At 38.3% G+C, this 19,236-nt stretch overlaps 1 protein-coding gene across 2 annotated transcripts; it reads right to left on the bottom strand.

Moving 5' to 3' along the window:
• Positions 1-109: 109 nt before the first annotated feature.
• On the bottom strand, positions 110-2,857 carry LOC110642325 (uncharacterized). Of its 2 annotated transcripts, none has more exons than XM_021794321.2 (2): positions 2,500-2,857; positions 110-1,655 (listed from the first exon to the last, which is right to left on the bottom strand). In XM_021794321.2, exon 2 carries the CDS (start codon positions 1,648-1,650, stop codon positions 361-363), a length of 1,290 nt encoding a protein of 429 aa, XP_021650013.2. In that variant the 5' UTR covers positions 1,651-1,655; positions 2,500-2,857; the 3' UTR covers positions 110-360. The 2 variants fall into 2 exon arrangements, with proteins under 2 accessions (XP_021650013.2, XP_021650014.2); XM_021794322.2 differs by having other exon boundaries at positions 110-1,278; positions 2,500-2,851.
• Positions 2,858-19,236: the final 16,379 nt, after the last annotated feature.

Here is a 19,236-nt window from a genome sequence, read left to right as displayed (position 1 = left end):
ATTAAATTTTAAGAACTTAATTATAATTTATCCTAATTTACCATATATATTTACATGTACAACATAATTTAGAAGCATTACACATTTCTGAAGATTTAACCCAAAATCGTTCAGAGTAAAGAAAGCGAATCCATATAGCCGACCCCAAAGCCGACCCCAAATTTTTTGGATAAAGATTTAGTTGAGTTGAGTTATACCATATATATTTACATGGAAAATTATAATTAAGTCATAAAGTACAAAAAAACTCACCCCTAAAGTTATAAAAAAAATAAAAAATAAAAACAATGCAAATGGAAGTCATAACATCCATAGTAACTGAAGTCAGTACTAAAGCACAATAAATGAGAAACTATAAAATCATCTGTTCAGGCGAAGGTCCTCCAGTGTGCCCTCAATTGATGCGAGTCTCTCATCGACATCATCCTCCAGCCGGCCCAGTCTGGAATCCATTTGCTCAATAGTAGTTCGCAGCAGGCGAAAACTGAAGTGGAGACGCTCCTCTATCTGATCAAATCTATCATCTATCCTAGCCATCAGCATCTCTAGTGTGATTGCTCCCTGTTGGGCAGATGCAACTGGATGATCGACGGCTGTTGGTGCTGGAGATGCCTCAAGTCTGACCTCCTGCTCTGCATCTTGAGTCCGGTCCTCTACACGTGCCTTATCAGCCCCACCATCTGATCTGTCAACCCCTCTCATGGGAATTTTAATCCCATTCTCATCTACTAGACAATACACACCTCCTTCCCTCACGCACATTTTCATCATATGTAGTAGTTCTAAATCTATTCTGTCGTCCCCAATTAAATGCATTAACCTATGTGCCTTACCAACAAATCCAAAATGCACAGAAATAGCTGTAATGAGTCCCCCAACTACTATTTTCCCATTCCCTCTGGCTACATGACTAAACTGGTTGCTAAGCCAGTACCCTGTGTTCACTCGTTGCCCAGTCTCCATAGCCCATAAAAAAAATAACTCATTTCTAGAGACTACTCCCGTGCTCTCCCCTCTACCAAAAATAGAATGGGACATAAAACGGTGCAGGTATCTAAATGCTGGGTTAGTCAGTTTAGTGGATTTGGAAGCACTAGCGTTATAGTTAGCAGTGTTGGTCAGCATGCTCCAAGCAAATTCCATATCAAAATCCTTTGGAATATGTCTAACTCCATCGTTAGCAAATCCAAAAATACCATTAAATTCACTCATATTTAATTGGTAGTCCACACCCACGAGTCTGAATTTAATAATCCCTACATCCTGGACATTATTTGGCTGCAAAACACAAGAAAAACTGCTCAAAAATTCTAGTGTAAGCTCAGGATATGTGTGGTGTTTAAGGGAAACAAATTGTGTCCAACCTATGCGCTCCACAAATCTCCCGACTTCCTCACTCAACCCAAGTTGTTCTAGTGTGTATGTGTCTATATATTTGGTGCACACTACTGGCCTACGAGCTAATGAAATATATTTTTCTTTATGTTCTAGGCTTTGGAATCCCCAAGGGAGTGTAGGTTGTGGTTGGGGTGGGTTTTCAGGCGCAGATGGAGGTGCTGCACATCGAGGACGCTGTGTTGGATGTGGTCGTGCTTGAGATGAGCAAGATGATGATGCCTCATGATCATGCGCACGACGTTTAGGCGGCATGGTGACTATAACAAGCCAAGTTAGCATAATTCACAATCAACACATATTGTTAATGCAGCAATCTAGGTGGATGAGGAATAGAAAAAGGTTATGACAAGTAAATTTGAAAATCAAAAGCTCAATTTGTGCTGATGAATTTTTCCTTGCCACAAATAATGCATAAGATTACAATTTACACAACTACAATATTATTAGTGAGTGCAAATATCCTTGGGTGACATTTCAAAATTACAACTCATAACAAAGTAAATTTCAAAAACAAATCCCAATTATTTTCCAGTCAAATTCTATGGGTGAGAGTTAATCAAGGAAGGCACTTTACTTGGTGTATCATAAGCAATTACTTTGGAAAGGCATCATGACCCAAAAGGAAATTCAAACTTTCATAGGTATTTCTACAACTACACCAGATGCAAAATTCCAGCCATTTGATACCCAACTCGATATCTAGTGGAAAGTGAAAAACAAATGCATATCAAAATTTCAACTATTTCTCCATCAAAATTTTTCTTTCACACAATTTCATGCCCAACTAAAAAGACAAAGTACGAAATTTTAGCTAAATTTATGATGCCCAGTTGAATTAATACGCAATGGAGTTAATGCCTACCAGTTCACAATCAAAACAAGTTAAGAATAAAACCAAAACCAAAGAATTTCACCCTGGGTCTTTGAGTTTTCGGAAAGGTTTGGAAAAATTGACAATACACTAAGCATTAATCGATGGAATATGGAATTAGAGTCAACAAACCCAAGGATTTTATGCACAAGCAAAAGCAATATTCTTCACAGCATGCAAAAACCAATAACTAATCTGTAAGCAAACCTATTGAAGTGGTTGAAATTTACCTTGTGGAGTGAAATTTTGACAAATCTCTTAGATTGCTAAAAGCACCTAGAAAGGATTTTAACTCTGCGAATGGCTGGCGAGAGGAGTGATGATAGAAGTCACTCCGACGAAGGATGTCGCTGTTAGTGTTTCTATGGAAAGAAATTGAAGGAATTTTGTATGAATTCAAACGTGTGGGGAAGTGTACCATTTTTCTATTTGGCATTTGGAGGCTCAGTGGGGAACCGAAGAACTGGAAAACCTTTTCGGATTTAAACACGGGCCAGTCTTCTACACGAAACACGGTGAGCACGTGTTTTGGCTCAGCTCAACATGGGCCTTACGTGTTTCACACGGGATTGAAGTTGGAGACGACAGCGGGCAGTTACGGAGCTAGACACAATTTTGAGCGGCCAAACATAAAATTAATATATATAAAAATAATATCTTAGAGCCCCTAAGCCAAAGTTAGCATAATAAAATTCATGCGGTACCGATATATAATAAGTCATTATGACCAAATAAATTTTAAAATTTTACCCTTTTATATTATTATACAGAACTAAATTTAGAGGACCGTAGCAAAAGATCAATGAACTAGCACTTTCTGATATACATGATCCACTAAAAGTGACAAGTAAGAGCATGCTCATGCATTAGTAGAGAATGATGTGAATAAGATAAAATTCTTGACTTTTAGGAGAGAGAGAAAAATTTAGAAAGTCATAAGATAAGATAAGGAAGTTAGAATGTGTCACAACCCAACCTATGGGCCAGACCGATGCTAGGACTAGGCCAGCCTAAAGTCCCCGAGGCCCGTAGTAAACCTAACTATTCCTCAATCCAATCCTAAGACCCATTTGGGCCCAATTTCAAGAATTCAATAGGACAGAGTCTGACCATAAAATGGACCATACAAAGGGGAGTTTTTGACTCGTCCGACCTGTAAAGATAATATATAATAATTTAGGGAGCTCAACTCACCCTCCACATACTCATAATATCATAAAATCCAATGGGAGCTCAGCTCCCTCATCCAATCCGGTCATGCATGCATTTAATGAGTTTACATATTTAATATAACAATATATTACAGCCCCAAACTAATTAAAACACTCCTAACACGTGCAGAGTCTAAAATTTGACCAAATTGTACAAAATAAATTAGATATTACTAATTGACTTGCGAAGAAGAATAGTAGGTTAGTCACAACAAGTAATCCTCTTATAACCTAGAACAATAAGATGAACAAGAGTGAATATTCGACTCAAAGAGTAAAATACAAATTTGAACCAAATTTCTATAGCTATCTAAAGCTAATACATCCTGAGGAGTGGAATGCAACATCATCATAAATTTCATACAAATCACATCATAACATTAAAAAGGTAATTTGGAGCACTCACACACCCAATAATGCTCAAACAGTACATATATGGGAGTTGATCCCCTATACAACGCTCTTAATCCAACCTTTGCTAGCAAGTGTCTCTCAAGCTGGACTTTCGCTTAATAAACCAAATGCAGGGGCCAGCGAGTGTCTCTCAAGCCGTGCCTACCCTGACTTATTCATAAAGGACCGGGTCCCAGCGAGTGTCTCTCAAGCCGCGTCTACCCATCCTATCCATATCCAATACCACATACCACATGCACACCAACGCATGCACACTGCTCCAAATTACCATAAACAACAACTATGGCACTTCATCAATTAAGAATGCATTATAAAATGTGGCTAGTGTTTAACTACATAGGTACATATTTATAAGTGATGCGTGGGCATGCTTGAATATATAATAATATTGAAATTATAATTAAAATTAATATTTTACTCACAGACTTAAACCGAGGTCACTGCGGTGGCTGGGCGGAGGAGGAAGGTTATCCCGACTCATTTGACAAATTTCATTGTAATTTTTAATATATTTGACTTAATACAAGTTTGGAAAAGACTAAAGACACCCTAAGTCGTGCTGAAAATCTGGCGGAGTCTCTCTTATACCTAGGACCTACCCAACCTGCAAAAGGGTTTAAAATGCACTTCTATATCCACAAGTCACACATCCACAACTCAATCACATCACATGGCCCCTCCTAGGCCCATCCATACCTCTTTTTGCAAAAATTACCCAATTGAGCTCTAAAAATTCTAAAACTTTGCCTCGAGTCCTTAGCAATATTATTAAGCTAATGGAAAAGGAATTATATTTTTCTAACTTACCACGAATATTTTATATATTTTTAATCGAAATCAGGCACTAGAAAATTAAGAAAAATGAGGGTTCGGTTTTACTTATGCCAATTCCGACCCTGGAGCCATGTCCAGGATATTTGAAAACGGTGGGGTAGCTTATACTCTCAATTCGGTTCTGAAGCTTTTCTGGTAGTCTATCTGCCTGACCCGAAATTGCAGACCCGAGCAACCATCGAATTTCTGCGAATTGAATATACCTACGCGAAGCCCATAATACGGGGGTTAGTATATAATTTTTACTGAATTTTCTAAACTCATTTAATGCTCGAAAAAATACTTCAAAGTCTCATGAGACCCACCGAAAAACGGTGTTGAAAAAATTTGAAATGTGTATTGCTACGAAGCTCTCGACGAGTGGAGCACTCTGGTACTCTCGAATTTTTTGTGTGGTTTACGATTTTCGAGAAATCTAGCCCGAAAATTAAAATGGGCTAAAACTTTCCAAGCAAAAATTAGACAAACTGCTCAATGAATTTTTGTGTTATTGGTGTCTATGGAAAGCTCGCGAGGTATAGATGTGTTTTAGGATAAGTCCCGGTCCGATTGGTGGCCGGATCGGCCTGATTTTTTGGAAGACGAAAACAGTGCTCGCGCGAAGGGGGAGTTTTTGGGCCATTTTCCGATGGCCTAGAGTGTCAGCCAGCGGCGAGGAGGGGTCCTGGAGGTGCACTAGCGACAGGAGAAGGCTGGGGCGATGGCTGACAGGCGAGGGGAGGAGGGAGGAGAGAGAAAACGGAGAGAGAAGTGAGGGTGTTGGGGCGAATGGGGGAAGGGAAAAGAAAAAGAAGAGGACTGGTCTGATTCGATCGGTCTGACCCGATTCGATTCGGTTCGATTCAGTCGGTCTGATTCAGGATACTTGAAATAGAATTTTTACTCTGCCCTGGGACAAAAAATGAGGCCCAAAAATTTTGAAAAAAATTTCAAAAAACTCAAAAAAATTCATAAAGTCTAAATATTTTTTTAGTTTTGCCACGTGGTCTTTAAATAAATTTTTAAAAATCATCTAAGTTTTATATTTTCGGAAAATTGAACTCGATTTCAAAATTCGAAAAATTTCAAATAATTCTCCAAAATTTAAATAAAATAAAATATTAATATCGACCCATAAAATAATTAATTTAAAAATTAGGAGTGTTACATTTTTTCCCCCTTACAGAAAATTCGTCCTCGAATTTTTTACACAAGGCAGAATAAAAGAACAGAATTACACATTGAACAAATAAGGATACTTGCTACGCATTTCCCGCTCTGACTCCTAGGTGCATTCTTGTGACACCCCTTACCCGTCTACAATGTAGCCGAGCAAGTTATGCCACTCAGTGTGCCGAAACACCAATCTATATTTATATTACAATTTATCCCTTTCTGATTTATTTATTTTCAATTTTGATAAATCTGAATTTATCCGTAAATTTTATAGAAAATCTGGCAGAGTGCCGGCTGTAAATTGAAAAAATAGTTCTGCTGAACCTGTTTAAAAACACTTCCAAAATAATTTTCAAATCCAAACTCCATTATACACATTCAAGTCAATCTCAAAAATCTCAATCTCAAATCACAATACTATTTTCAAAACCTTTCTGTTCACTTCGTCACTTGAAGCATATTCACAAATAATTCTCAACATTTCATTTATCAACATACATTATGTAGAAAATCTCAATAATATGAAATTTCATATATTTACATTAATACATAATTACAGGAGTTTATAGTTACAATACAAACTAATACAAAATGCAAAAATACAAAAGGGCTACCTATAGTCCTAATGTCCTACCATATGCAGTGCAGATGTGAAGTGACTCTAGACCACGGATGCAGCTCTAAAGGCTCACCCCGTCTGATATCTGCTGGGCTCCCCAGCTAGGTCTCCAGTACCTGCGCGTGGCAAAAGCGACGCGCTAAGCAATTCTGCTTAGTGATGATAATATAAAATAAAATAAAATAAAATAATTATGCAGAATGTATGATTTTATTTTTGGGTAGACTTGATTTCTGGTATTATTTGCAGTATTATTCACCTAAAATTTGGCAAGGTTTATTATTATTGCCCGAGTAACCCATACTAGTTGACTGGACTGGATAAACGGGTAAACTAGCACTGGGTACTAAGTACCTCGGACCATCACACCATCGGTCACATTGTGTCTCTCGGTGTGCAACAGAATAGCTAATAAGCTGTAACAATTATCAGGGTTAAAACCCAAGTATATCAACTCAAATAACATAGTCAAAGGATATTATTTCATAGAATGGCATGGGAAAGCCATGAAACACAGAATGGCATGAAGCCATATGCAGTACTACTAACAGAACCCTATTGGCATGCCAAGCTATCCAAACCAATCTTGTTAGGTATACTAGGGCATTTTACACTTTTGAGTTTTACAATTTTTGAATTTCAAGCTTTGGTGTTACTATTCACTTCATTAGTCAATCAAAATGTTGACTTTTGCATAGACAATTGGTACATTGGTTTTAACACTCCCAATATACCACATTTTGCATTTAAAATTTGTTGGTATTGGTTGCCAATACCATTTCTAAGCTAAATGTTAATTAAGCAAAATTTTCAGTTTTCATGCTTCATCTTTACTATTCCATTTGTCATTTTTGCAGTGGGAATTTGGCAAAATGATCAATATGAAAGTTGTTCCTTATTTTGTCTAGTTGAATTTCATTTTTTGAATCACTCCATTTGGAGTTTTGTAGCTCAAGTTATGGTCCAAAAACCACAACTGGCTGGATTGAAATTTTTCTGAACTGACCATATCTACAGTGCAGTGAACAGTGACTGCAACTCACTTGTTGGATAGGTTCTGGTCATAATTTGGGTTAGGTTCTTTCATGAAAGTTATTTGTCTATATCTCATCTTATTTCTGGTAAAATTTCAAGTTAATTGGACCTTTGTACATTGAGTTATGGCCAAATGAACAATCACTGTTTATTTGGTCATTCTGCAGAAATAGACTGCAGGTCACCCAGATTAAGGCAAGTTTTTGGTCCACTTGTTTGGTTTTATGGACATGGTTTCTTCACCAAAGTTGTGCCATTATGTATCTAGTTTAATGTACAATTGGCCTTGCACCAATTGAACCTCTACAATTCAAGTTATGGCTACCCAAACTTGCTGGACTCATGTCTAATTCTGCAGGTCACCAAGGGCAGCCACACTAATCTCAATTCCCACTACACAAACCACTTCATTTCTTGTTTACACATATCCAAATGATCACTAATTGACCATTAAAACTCACTTTAACCATTACATGATCAAATTCTCCATTTTATACCCAAACCCTAACCCATTCCATCTCAATTCATGCATTCACTTACCTTTCACCATTCTAAATAATAGGTTAGTGTTATGGGCAGCCACAATACCAAATTTATTCAAAGAAAACAATCAAAACCCTACCCTTCACATAGCTACTTAAAATGGAGGTTTACATAATTATCAATTTCATTTAAGTTTCTCTCATTTTCTAGCTCAATTTTTGTCCCTAAACATGCATTTCAAAAAGAAAGCAAGGATTGGTCACTAACCTCTTTGGAACTAAGATTGGGTCTTGCAAAACTTCATTTTTTCTTCAAAATTTTGTTGCCCAAAGCTTCACCAAGATGAAAGAGCAAGTTTTTGTATTGACAATTAGGGTTTTTGGTGAAAGAAAGCTAGGAAAAAGCAAGCTTGAAAAAGCTTGTTCATGGAGGGTTAGGGAAGGAGAGTTTACGTCAAGGAGAAGAAGAAGGAAGAGGTTCTGATTTTTTTTTTTTTCATTTTCAGCTCATTTAGTCTCTTTTATAGAAAGTTATGCCATGTGTCAAGATAAGATTGGTTGGGAGATTTTTAATGACATCATTATGATGTCATAAGTCCATTTTCCTTCATTTACTCTTCATTTCTTGTCTATTTAATTACAATTAAATTTTTAACAATATTTAATCATATTTTATGTTATATAAATTATTTATTTAATTGAACAAGTTGACCCAAAAATCATCTCTGAAGACGAAATGATCAAAATGCTCTCCGTTTGGCTTAACGGGTCAAAATTGTCTGTACCAATTGAAAAATTTTTCTAAGTATTTTCTTGGCATTCTAATGCCATAAGAACCTCAATGACCCTTCTCTGGAGTCCCAAGAATTATTTTATAATTTTTTCCTAAATTTTTTTCTTATTAATATTTGAGTTAATTTTTGGTTCCTAATTTTAGTTTAAATATTTTTCCGAACGTTCTAGCTGTCCGGACTGACACTGGTCACCGGAACAGTAGACTGTATGGACTAGCTAAAATGAGGATGTTACAACTCTTCCCCTCTAATAAAAATTTCGTCCTCGAAATTTACCTGATGCAAACAGTTGAGGGAACTATTGCCTCATTATCTCTTCACTTTCCCAAGTTGCCTCTTCAGTGTTGTGGTGCCTCCAAAGTACTTTCACCAGTAAAATTTGTTTATTTCTCAGTTCCTTCACTTCCCGAGCTAGGATTTGTATAGGTTCTTCTGTATATGTCAAGTCCGGTTGGATTTCAATCTCTTCCATGGAAATGACATGTGAAGGGTCTGAGCGATACATTCTCAGTATGGAAACATGGAATACATTATGAATTTTATCCAGTTCTGATGGTAAAGCTAGCCGATAGGCCACTAGTCCCACACGTTCAATGACTTCATATGGGCCAATGAACCTAGGGCTTAACTTACCCTTCCTTCCAAACCTCAGTACTTTCTTCCACGGTGAGACTTTGAGAAACACTTTATCGCCAACTGCATACTCTATCTCTTTTCTCTTCAAGTCAGCATATGATTTCTGTCTATCTGAGGCAATCTTCAGGTTAGCATTGATTATCTTCACTTTCTCCTCAGTCTGTTTCACCAGGTCTGGTCCTACCAGTTTATCTTCGCCCAATTCAGTCCAACACACTAGAGTTCTACATTTCCTCCCATACAGTGCTTCATACGGAGCTATTTGAATGCTAGCTTGATAGCTATTGTTGTATGCAAATTCTGCCAGTGGGAGGTATCTATCCCAGCTCCCCTCAAACTCAATGACACAACTCCTTAGCATATCCTCCAGGATCTATCACATAATTCATATTGTTACTATCATTTCAATTTATTAATTGCGAAAATTCAATTAGTTCTTGGGTTTACCTGGATTACTTGTTCTGACTGTCCATCCGTCTAGGGATGAAAAGTCGTACTAAAACGAAGTTATGTGCCCAAGGCTTCTTGCAACTTTTTCCAGAATCTTGATGTAAACCTTGGGTCTCGGTCAGATATGATAGAAAGTTGGATTCCATGCAGTCTAACTATCTCACTGATATACAATTCTACTAGCTTCTCCAGTGAGTAGTCAGTCCTAACTGGCAGAAAATGTGTTGACTTCGTCAATCTATCCACTATCACCCACACTGCATCATGCTTTCCTTGGATGAGAGGTAGACCACTAACAAAATCCATAGTGACTCGGTCTCATTTCCATTCAGGTATGCTTATAGGCTGTAGCAATCCTGATGGAACTTGATGTTCTGCTTTAGCTTGCTGACATGTCAAATATTTAGTCACATAGTCAGCTATATCCCTCTTCATACCAGGCCACCAATAATGAGGCTTCAAATCATTATACATTTTTGTGCTTCCTGGGTACATAGCATAAACACTAGTGTGTGCTTCTTTCAAAATACTAGTCTTCAGTTCCCCATCATCAGGTACACACACTCTTCCTCTGTAATACAGACACCCATCTGCTTTCACCTCATATTCAGTTTCCTTTCCCTCTGGAATTTTACCCACAATGGCCATTAATTTTTCATCTGCCCTCTGCCCATCTTGTATCTGCTGTAGCAGGGTTGGCCTCACTTGCAACTCAACCAAAATAGCTCCATCTTGAGCTAAGGACAGACAGGCATTTAGTGATCTTAAAGTTGTGATGGACTTCCTGCTCAAAGCATCAGCAACTACGTTTGCCTTCCCAGGATGATAATCTATCACACAATCATAGTCCTTTAGGAACTCAATCCATCGCCTCTGTCTAAGATTGAGCTCCTTCTGAGTTGGCAAATATTTTAGACTCTTGTGGTCTGTATAGATGTAGCATTTTTCACTATATAAATAATGCCTCCATATCTTCAGTGCAAAGATAATTGCTGTTAACTCCAGGTCATGAGTAGGGTAGTGCTGTTCATGTGGCCTTAACTGCCTGAAAGCATAGGCGACCACTTTCCCCTCTTGCAATAATACACACCCTAGCCCATTATGTGAGGCATCACTATAGACCGCAAAGTCTTTTCCCGACACTGGCTGTGTTAACACTGGTGCTTCTGTCAACATAGCCTTCAGCCTCTCAAAACTGGCTTGGCACTTGTCGTTCCAGCCAAATTTCACATTCTTGTGCAACAACTTGGTCATTGGAGCAGCTATAAGAGAGAACCCCTTCACAAATCTTCTGTAATACCCAGCTAACCCCAAGAAACTTCTGACCTCAGTTGTATTTCTAGGAGGCTTTCACTCCATCACTACTTCTATCTTTTTGGGATCCACTCTAATCCCTTATGCTAATACTATGTGTCCAAGGAAGGAGATTTCACTCATCCAGAAGTCACATTTGGACAACTTAGCATACAGCTTATTTTCTCACAGGGTTTGCAGAATAATCCTCAAATGTTCATCATGTTCTTCCCTGGTCTTGGGATACACCAGAATATCATCAATGAAGACCACTACAAACCGATCTAAGTATGGATGGAAGATACGATTCATAAGGTCCATAAATGCTACTGGTGCATTTGTCAAACCAAACGGCATCACTAAAAATTCATAGTGTCCATACCGGGTTCTGAATGCAGTTTTTGACACATCTGCATCCTTTACCCTTAACTGATGATACCCTGATCTGAGATCAATTTTTGAAAATAGACCGGCTCCTTTCAATTGATCAAACAGATCGTCGATTTTGGGCAATGGATATTTGTTCTTCACAGTTACTTTGTTCAATTGTCGGTAATCAATACACAATCTCAAGGTACCATCCTTTTTCTTCACAAATAGCACAGGAGCTCCCCATGGTAACACACTGGGCCGCATGAACTCTTTATCAAGCAACTCTTGCAACTGAGTTTTCAACTCTCTCAATTCAATGGGTGCCATCCTATAAGGAGCAATACAAATGGGTGCTGTACCCGGCATTACCTTAATAGCAAACTCGACTTCCCTTTCTGGTGGTAAACCAGGCAACTCTCCAGGAAATACATCTGAGAAGTCTCTTATTGTGAGTATATCACACAGGTTCAGCTTAGCCTGCCTAGTATCAACCACGTGTGCTAGGTAAGCTTCACAACCTTTTCTCACCAATCTTCTTGCAACTGTGGCTGAGATAACATTGGACAGGAAATCTGTCCTTTTACCCACAACAGTGATCTCATTATCCTCAGAAGTTTTCAAAGAAATCCTCTTCAATTTGCAATCAACTATTACCTGATGACGTGATAACCAATCCATTCCCAAAATCACGTCAAACTCGTGGAAGGGCAACTCAATTAGGTCTGCCGAGAATTCATACCCCTGAATCCTCAACGGGCAACCTTTATACACCTTATTCACTATCACACTGTGGCCCAGTGGATTTGTGACCAGAATGTCTTGATCACTCTCCTCTACTGGAACTCCCCTCTCTATGGATAGTTTGATGAAAATGTAGGAATGAGTGGATCCTAGATCCACTAATGCATGCACAGAAGTGTTATAGAGGGAAAATGTACCCCTGATGACATCCGGGGCATCTTGCTCCTCCTGAACTCTGATGGCATAGGCCCTGGCAGGTATTCTAGTGTCTGGCCTCTCAGTTGACTCGGATGCAAGTCTCAGTGATGGACCAGCTGCCTCAAGTTTACCGGGCTTCCTACCCCTTTGTGGTGCAGGAGCAGGTTTGTCAGTTTGTGTTGGAGCAATAGTAGTAGTCCTCTTCAGACAATTCTTGATCTGATGTTCTGTTAATCCACATCGTAAGTATGCACCGGTCACTTGCCAACATTCCCCCTTATGCCACTTCTGACAGTACTGACAAGCAGAAGATGCAGGGGCTGGTCCCCTAAACATTGTCCCTGGAGAGCTGCCCATTGATGGTGTGGATTGGCCTCTCCTAGGTATGAACTGTGGTCTGGGCCCCTGAGACTGACCCTGACCTTGTGGTGGTCCTGAACTCTGAGCAGGAGGACCCTGACTCTTCTTGCTGGGAGCAGAAAATGTACTGGACTGACCCGGACCCCTCTTCTGCTGTCTTTCCCTTATATTTTGTTCATTAATTCTGACCTTTTCCACTTTTGATGCAGCATCAACTAATTTAGCAAAATTAGTAATCTCCAGTGCTGTGATCATGACTTTGATGTTGTCATTGAGCCCTTCTTCGAACCGTCTGCACCTCTCTGCTTCTGTAGGGACTATCTCCCTCCCATATATGCTCAGTCTAACAAACTCACGCTCATACTCAGCCACTGACAACTGTCTCTATCTCAAACTGATAAATTCCCTTCTTCGCTCTTCTAAATACACTTTGCTAATATATTTCTTCCTGAACTCTGTGAGTAAGAATTCCCAGGTGATCAGTTCAGGTTGCACCTCACTGGTTACTGTGTCCCACCACTGATATGCATCATCCTAAAGTAGGGACACAGCACCCACCAGATTCTGCTCGGGGGTGCAATTTAGCTATTTCAGTACTCTGATGGTTCTATCCAACTAATTTTCTGCGGCCATGGGATCATCCTTCCTCTTCCCAAAGAAGTCCACAACCCCATGCTTACGCAGTTTCTCCAAATGAGATTTCTGTGGCACTGGTGGAGGTTGTGGCTGTGGTTGTGGTGGTGGTATTGCCCCCATCATTTGCCAGTAGAATTCAGTCATTTGCTGAAATAGAGCAAACTGAGGTTGGGCAGGTGCCTCAGCTGCTGATGGAGCAGATTCTCCCCTGCCCCCAGATTCCGCCTTGGGTGGAGCACGACTCTCCACCTCTTCTTCAACTGTTCTTTGCGAAGCAGGATCCATATCCTATTCAAAATAAGAAAACAAACAGATCTGCATCAGTGTCACCTCAATACTTACAAATGCAATGTAATGGTATGTACTCTATCTAGGCCTAGAAACGCCTAAACTGATGCTCTGATACCACTAAATGTGACACCCCTTACCCGTCTACAGTATAGCCGAGCAAGTTATGCCACTCAGTGTGCCGGAGCACCAATCTATGTTTCTATTACAATTTATCCCTTTCTGATTTATTTATTTTCAATTTTGATAAATCTGAATTTATCCGCAAATTTTATAGAAAATCCGATGGAGTGCCGGATGTAAATTGGAAAAACAGTTCTGCTGAACCTGTTTAAAAACACTTCCAAAATAATTTCCAAATCCAAACTCCATTATACACATTCAAGTCAATCTCAAAAATCTCAATCTCAAATCACAATACTATTTTCAAAACCTTTTTGTTCACTTCGTCACTTGAAGCATATTCACAAATAATTCTCAACATTTCATTTATCAATATACATTATGCAGAAAATCTCAATAATATGAAATTTCATATATTTACATTAATACATAAGTACAGGAGTTTATAGTTACAATCCAAACTAATACAAAATGCAAAAATACAAAAGGGCCACCTATAGTCCTAATGTCCTACCATGTGCAGTGCAGATGTGAGGTGACTCTGGACCCCGGATACAGCTTTGAAGGCTCACCCCGTCTGATGGGCTCCCCAGCTAGGTCTCCTGTACCTGCGCGGGGCAAAAGCGACGCGCTAAGCAATTCTGCTTAGTGGTGACAATATAAAATAAAATAAAATAGAATAAAATAATTATGTAGAATGTATGATTTCATTTTTGAGTAGACTTGATTTCTGGTATTATTTACAGTATTATTCACTTAAAATTTAGTAAGGTTTATTATTATTGCCCGAGTAACCCATACTAGTTGACTGGACTGGATAAATGGGTAAACTGGCACTGGGTACTAAGTACCTCGGACCATTACACCATCGGTCACATTGTGTGTGACACCCCTTACTCGTGTACAGTATACCCGAGTAAGTAATGCCACACGGTGTACCGGCACATTCTAATATACCTTAATTAATTTATACCATGCTTGTGAATATAATTTTATGAAATATAATTTATTTTAGCCATTTATCAAAAGTATTATTTATTTGAGGTTCCGAAGATTTTAAAGAAAATCCGGCGGAGTACCGGCTAAAAATGGAGAAAACAGTTCTTCGGAACCTGTTAAAAACACTTCCAATATTTGTATTCCATCATCTCAACTCCAATATCCAAAATCTCAACATTTAAATTTCAATTCCAGGTCTCAACAACCTTTTCATTTCTCAAACATCCATTTCTCAGGGTTCTCATATATAAACAACAATTGAATACTCAAATTATTTCCATACATAACCATAAATCTTTATTATTTACATGAACCTCAAAATACATTACATAAATCCCAAATACATATGAGAAAACAAATATTTAATTACAAAATGACAAAATGACATCTAATGTCCTACCAATGCACTGCAGGTGATGAGGTGACACGGACACTGTGCAGAACTGCAGGATGGACTCACCCAGTCTGTGGTCTACTGGGCTCACGATCTGTATCTCCAGTACCTACGCGTGGCAAAAGCAACGCGCTAAGCAATAATGCTTAGTGGTGCAATAATATAATAAAAGAAAATAGCAAGAAATTAAATGTGTAGTGAATGTATATGTTTCATTTGCTTGGTATTTGTATATTATTTACTTTGTCCACTTTTATTCATTTGGTTGCCCCAAGTAACCTACACTAGACGATCGGCTGGATAACGGGTAACCGCCTTTGGGTATCTAGTACCTCGGGCCGTCACACCATCGGTTACATATGCATCTCCCGGTGTGCAACAGAACAGCTACCAAGCTGTAAATAATCTCAGGCACAAGGCCAAATCTCAATGCAAAGTCAGAATGGCTAAAAGCCATGAAATCACAGAATGGCATATTGCCATATGCAGTACTGCTAACTAAACCCTATTGGCATGCCAAACTATCCAAACCAATCATGTTAGGTATACTAGGGCATTTGAAACTTTTAAATTCTTCAATTTGTGCATTTCAAGTTTTGGTGTCACTATTCACCTCTTTGGTCAACAAAAATGTTGACTTTTGGATAGAAAATATGTACATTGACTTTGGCACTCCCAACATACCACATTTTACATTTAAAACTTGTTAGAATTGGTCACCATTACCATTTCTAACTTAAAACCAAGAGGGCAGAAAATTTCAGTTTTTGAGACCCAACTTCACTGTTCCATTGGACACTGTTGCAGTGAGAATTTGAAGAAATGGTAAACATGAAAGTTGTTCCTTATTTTGTCTAGTTGAATTTCTTTTTTTGAATCACTCTATTTGGAGTTTTTTAGCTCCAGATATGGTCCAAAAACCACAGCTGGCCGGATTTGCATTCTGCAGAAATTACCATATCTACAGTAACATGAACAGTGACTGCCACTGCCATTTGGGTTAGGTTCTGGCCATAATTTGGGGTAGGTTCCTTCATGAAAGTTATTTGTATATGTCTTAACTTGTTGCTGTAAAAATTTCAGGTCAATTGACCAAATCTACAGTGAGTTATGGCCAAATGAACAGTTACTGTTCATTTGGTCAATTCTGCAGGGGCTGTTGCAGAGTGTCCAGATTGGGGTCAAGTTTTGGTCCTCTTGATTTGGTCTTTTGGGCATGGTTTCTTCAGCAAAAATGTGCCATTATAAGCCTAGTTTCATGTTCAATTGGCCAAACACCAATTGGACCAACACGGCCAAAGTTATGACAGTGCAAGTGGACTGAATTTTCAGTCCTTCTGCTGCTGTCCTAGGGCAGCCTTCAACTTCACTTTGCAATCCTATTTTTCAGTCCATTTGATGGTCAACTTACCTAAAATGGTCACTAATTGACCATTAAAATGTGCTCTAACAATTTCCTAAGCCAAGTCAATTTTTCTCCCTCAAAACCCTAGTTTCCATTCCAATTTACCCATGCACCTTGGTTAAGCACACTAAATCATTATCTATGTTGATATATAGCTTAAACATAATCTCCAATTCATTCTAAGTCCATTAAAATCATCAAGACACTCCATTATTGTTCCCTCATTAGGGCTGCCGAAATTCAAGGCATGCATAAACATAAATTTCATTCATTTAAGTTACAAATTCTTGCTCACTTTAAGGCTTTAACATGGAATAAAGGAGATTTAAGTATATATATGCACTAACCTTGAATAGGGCAGAATTTTCCCCACTTAAAACTTCACTTTCCTTCACTTTCTAGGCTGCCAAACACTTCCCCAAGAGGTGTGATTAAGTTTTAATGAAGGGGTTTAGGGTTTAGTGGTGAAAACAAAGGAGAAAGGGAGCTTGGGAAGTGAGGTTTAATGGAGATTGAGAGAGAGAGAGATTTTGGCTGGAATTGGAGAGGAAGAAGGCAGCTGCAATTTAATTATTTTGGTCTTAATTTTGTCTCTTTTAAGTATTTAAGAAAGTTTATTAGCTTGTGATTGGTTGGTGAGTTTTAAATGACATCACAATGATGTCATACATAAGCTTTTCTTTGATTTTTTCTTTTTTTTTCATCACTACTCAATTTCAATTTAATTTCTAGTAATGTTTATTCATATTTAATGTCATATTAATTATTTACTCAACTGGACAAGTCGGCCAAAAATCACCTCTGAAGGCGAAATGACCAAAATGCCCTCCGTTTGGCTTAACGGGTCAAAATTATCTGTACCGATTGAAAAATTTTTCTAAATATTTTCTTGGCATTCTAATGCCATGGGAACCTCAGTAACCCTTCTCTGGAGTCCCAAAAATTATTTTATAATTTTTCCCCCGGGTCTAGGGCTCCTCGTTGCGAGAACCGCAACTTCCCTCTGGTTACCCATCGCTTGGGCACCGGCTCGTTTAACTCGGTTGTATTTTATTTCTAAAATTTTTACCAAATTTTTCTTATTAATATTTGAGTTAGTTATGGTCCCTCACTTTAGTTTAAATATTTTTTCAGACGTTCTAGCTGTCCGGACTGACACCGGTCACCGGAACAGTAGAATGTACGGAGTAGTTACCGGGAGGGTGTTACATTGTGTCTCCTGGTGTGCAACAAAACAGCTAATAAGCTGTAACAATTATCAGGGTTAAAACCCAAGTATATCAACTCAAATAACATAGCCAAAGGCTATTATTTCACAGAATGGCATGGGAAAGCCATGAAACACAGAATGGCATGAAGCCATATGCAGTACTGCTAACAGAACCCTATTGGCATGCCAAGCTATCCAAACCAATTTTGTTAGGTATACTAGGGCATTTTACACTTTTGAGTTTTACAATTTTTGAATTTCAAGTTTTGGTGTTACTATTTACGTTATTAGTCAACCAAAATGTTGACTTTTGCATAGACAATAGGTATGGTTTTAATACTCCCAACATGCCACATTTTGCATTTAAAATTTGTTGGTATTGGTTGCCAATACCATTTCTAAGCTTAATGTTAATTAAGCAGAATTTTCAGTTTTCATGCTTCATTTTTTCTGTTCCATTTGTCATTTTTGCAGTGGAAATTTGGCAAAATGATCAACATGAAAGTTGTTCCTTATTTTGTCTAGTTGAATTTTATTTTTTGAATCATTCCATTTGGAGTTTTGTAGCTCAAGTTATAGTCCAAAAATCACAACTGGCTGGATTGAAATTTTTCTAAACTGACTATATCTATAGTGCAGTGAACAGTGACTATAACTCACTTGTTGGATAGGTTCTGGTCATAATTTGGGTTAGGTTCCTTCATGAAAGTTGTTAGTCTATATCTCAGATTGTTGCTGGTAAAATTTCAGGTTAATTGGACCTTTCTACATTGAGTTATGGCTAAATGAATAATCACTATTCATTTGGTCATTCTGCAGAAATAGACTGCAGGTCACCCAGATTAAAGCAAGCTTTTGGTCCACTTGGTTTGGTTTTATGGGCATGGCTTCTTCACCAAAGTTGTGCCATTATGTGTCTAGTTTCATGTCCAATTGGCCTTGCACCAATTGAACCTCTACAATTCAAGTTATGGCTGCCCAAACTTGCTGGACTCATGTCCAATTCTGCAGGTCACCAAGGGCAGCCACACTAATCTCAATTCCCACTACACAAACCACTTCATTTCTTGTTTACACATATCCAAATGGTCACTAATTGACCATTAAAACTCGCTTTAACCATTACATGATCAAAGTCTCCATTTTATACCCAAACCCTAACCCATTCCATCTCAATTCATGCATTCACTTACCTTTCACCATTCTAAACAATAGGTTAGTGTTATGGGCAGCCACAATACCAAATTTATTCAAGGAAAACAATCAAAACCCTACCCTTCACATAGCTACTTAAAATGGGGGTTTACATAATTATCAA

The sequence above is a fragment of the Hevea brasiliensis genome, chromosome 1, assembly GCF_030052815.1.
Source record: "Hevea brasiliensis isolate MT/VB/25A 57/8 chromosome 1, ASM3005281v1, whole genome shotgun sequence".
In the NCBI taxonomy this organism is placed as follows: Eukaryota; Viridiplantae; Streptophyta; class Magnoliopsida; order Malpighiales; family Euphorbiaceae; genus Hevea; species Hevea brasiliensis.
This window is presented reverse-complemented; position numbering and strand designations above follow the sequence as displayed.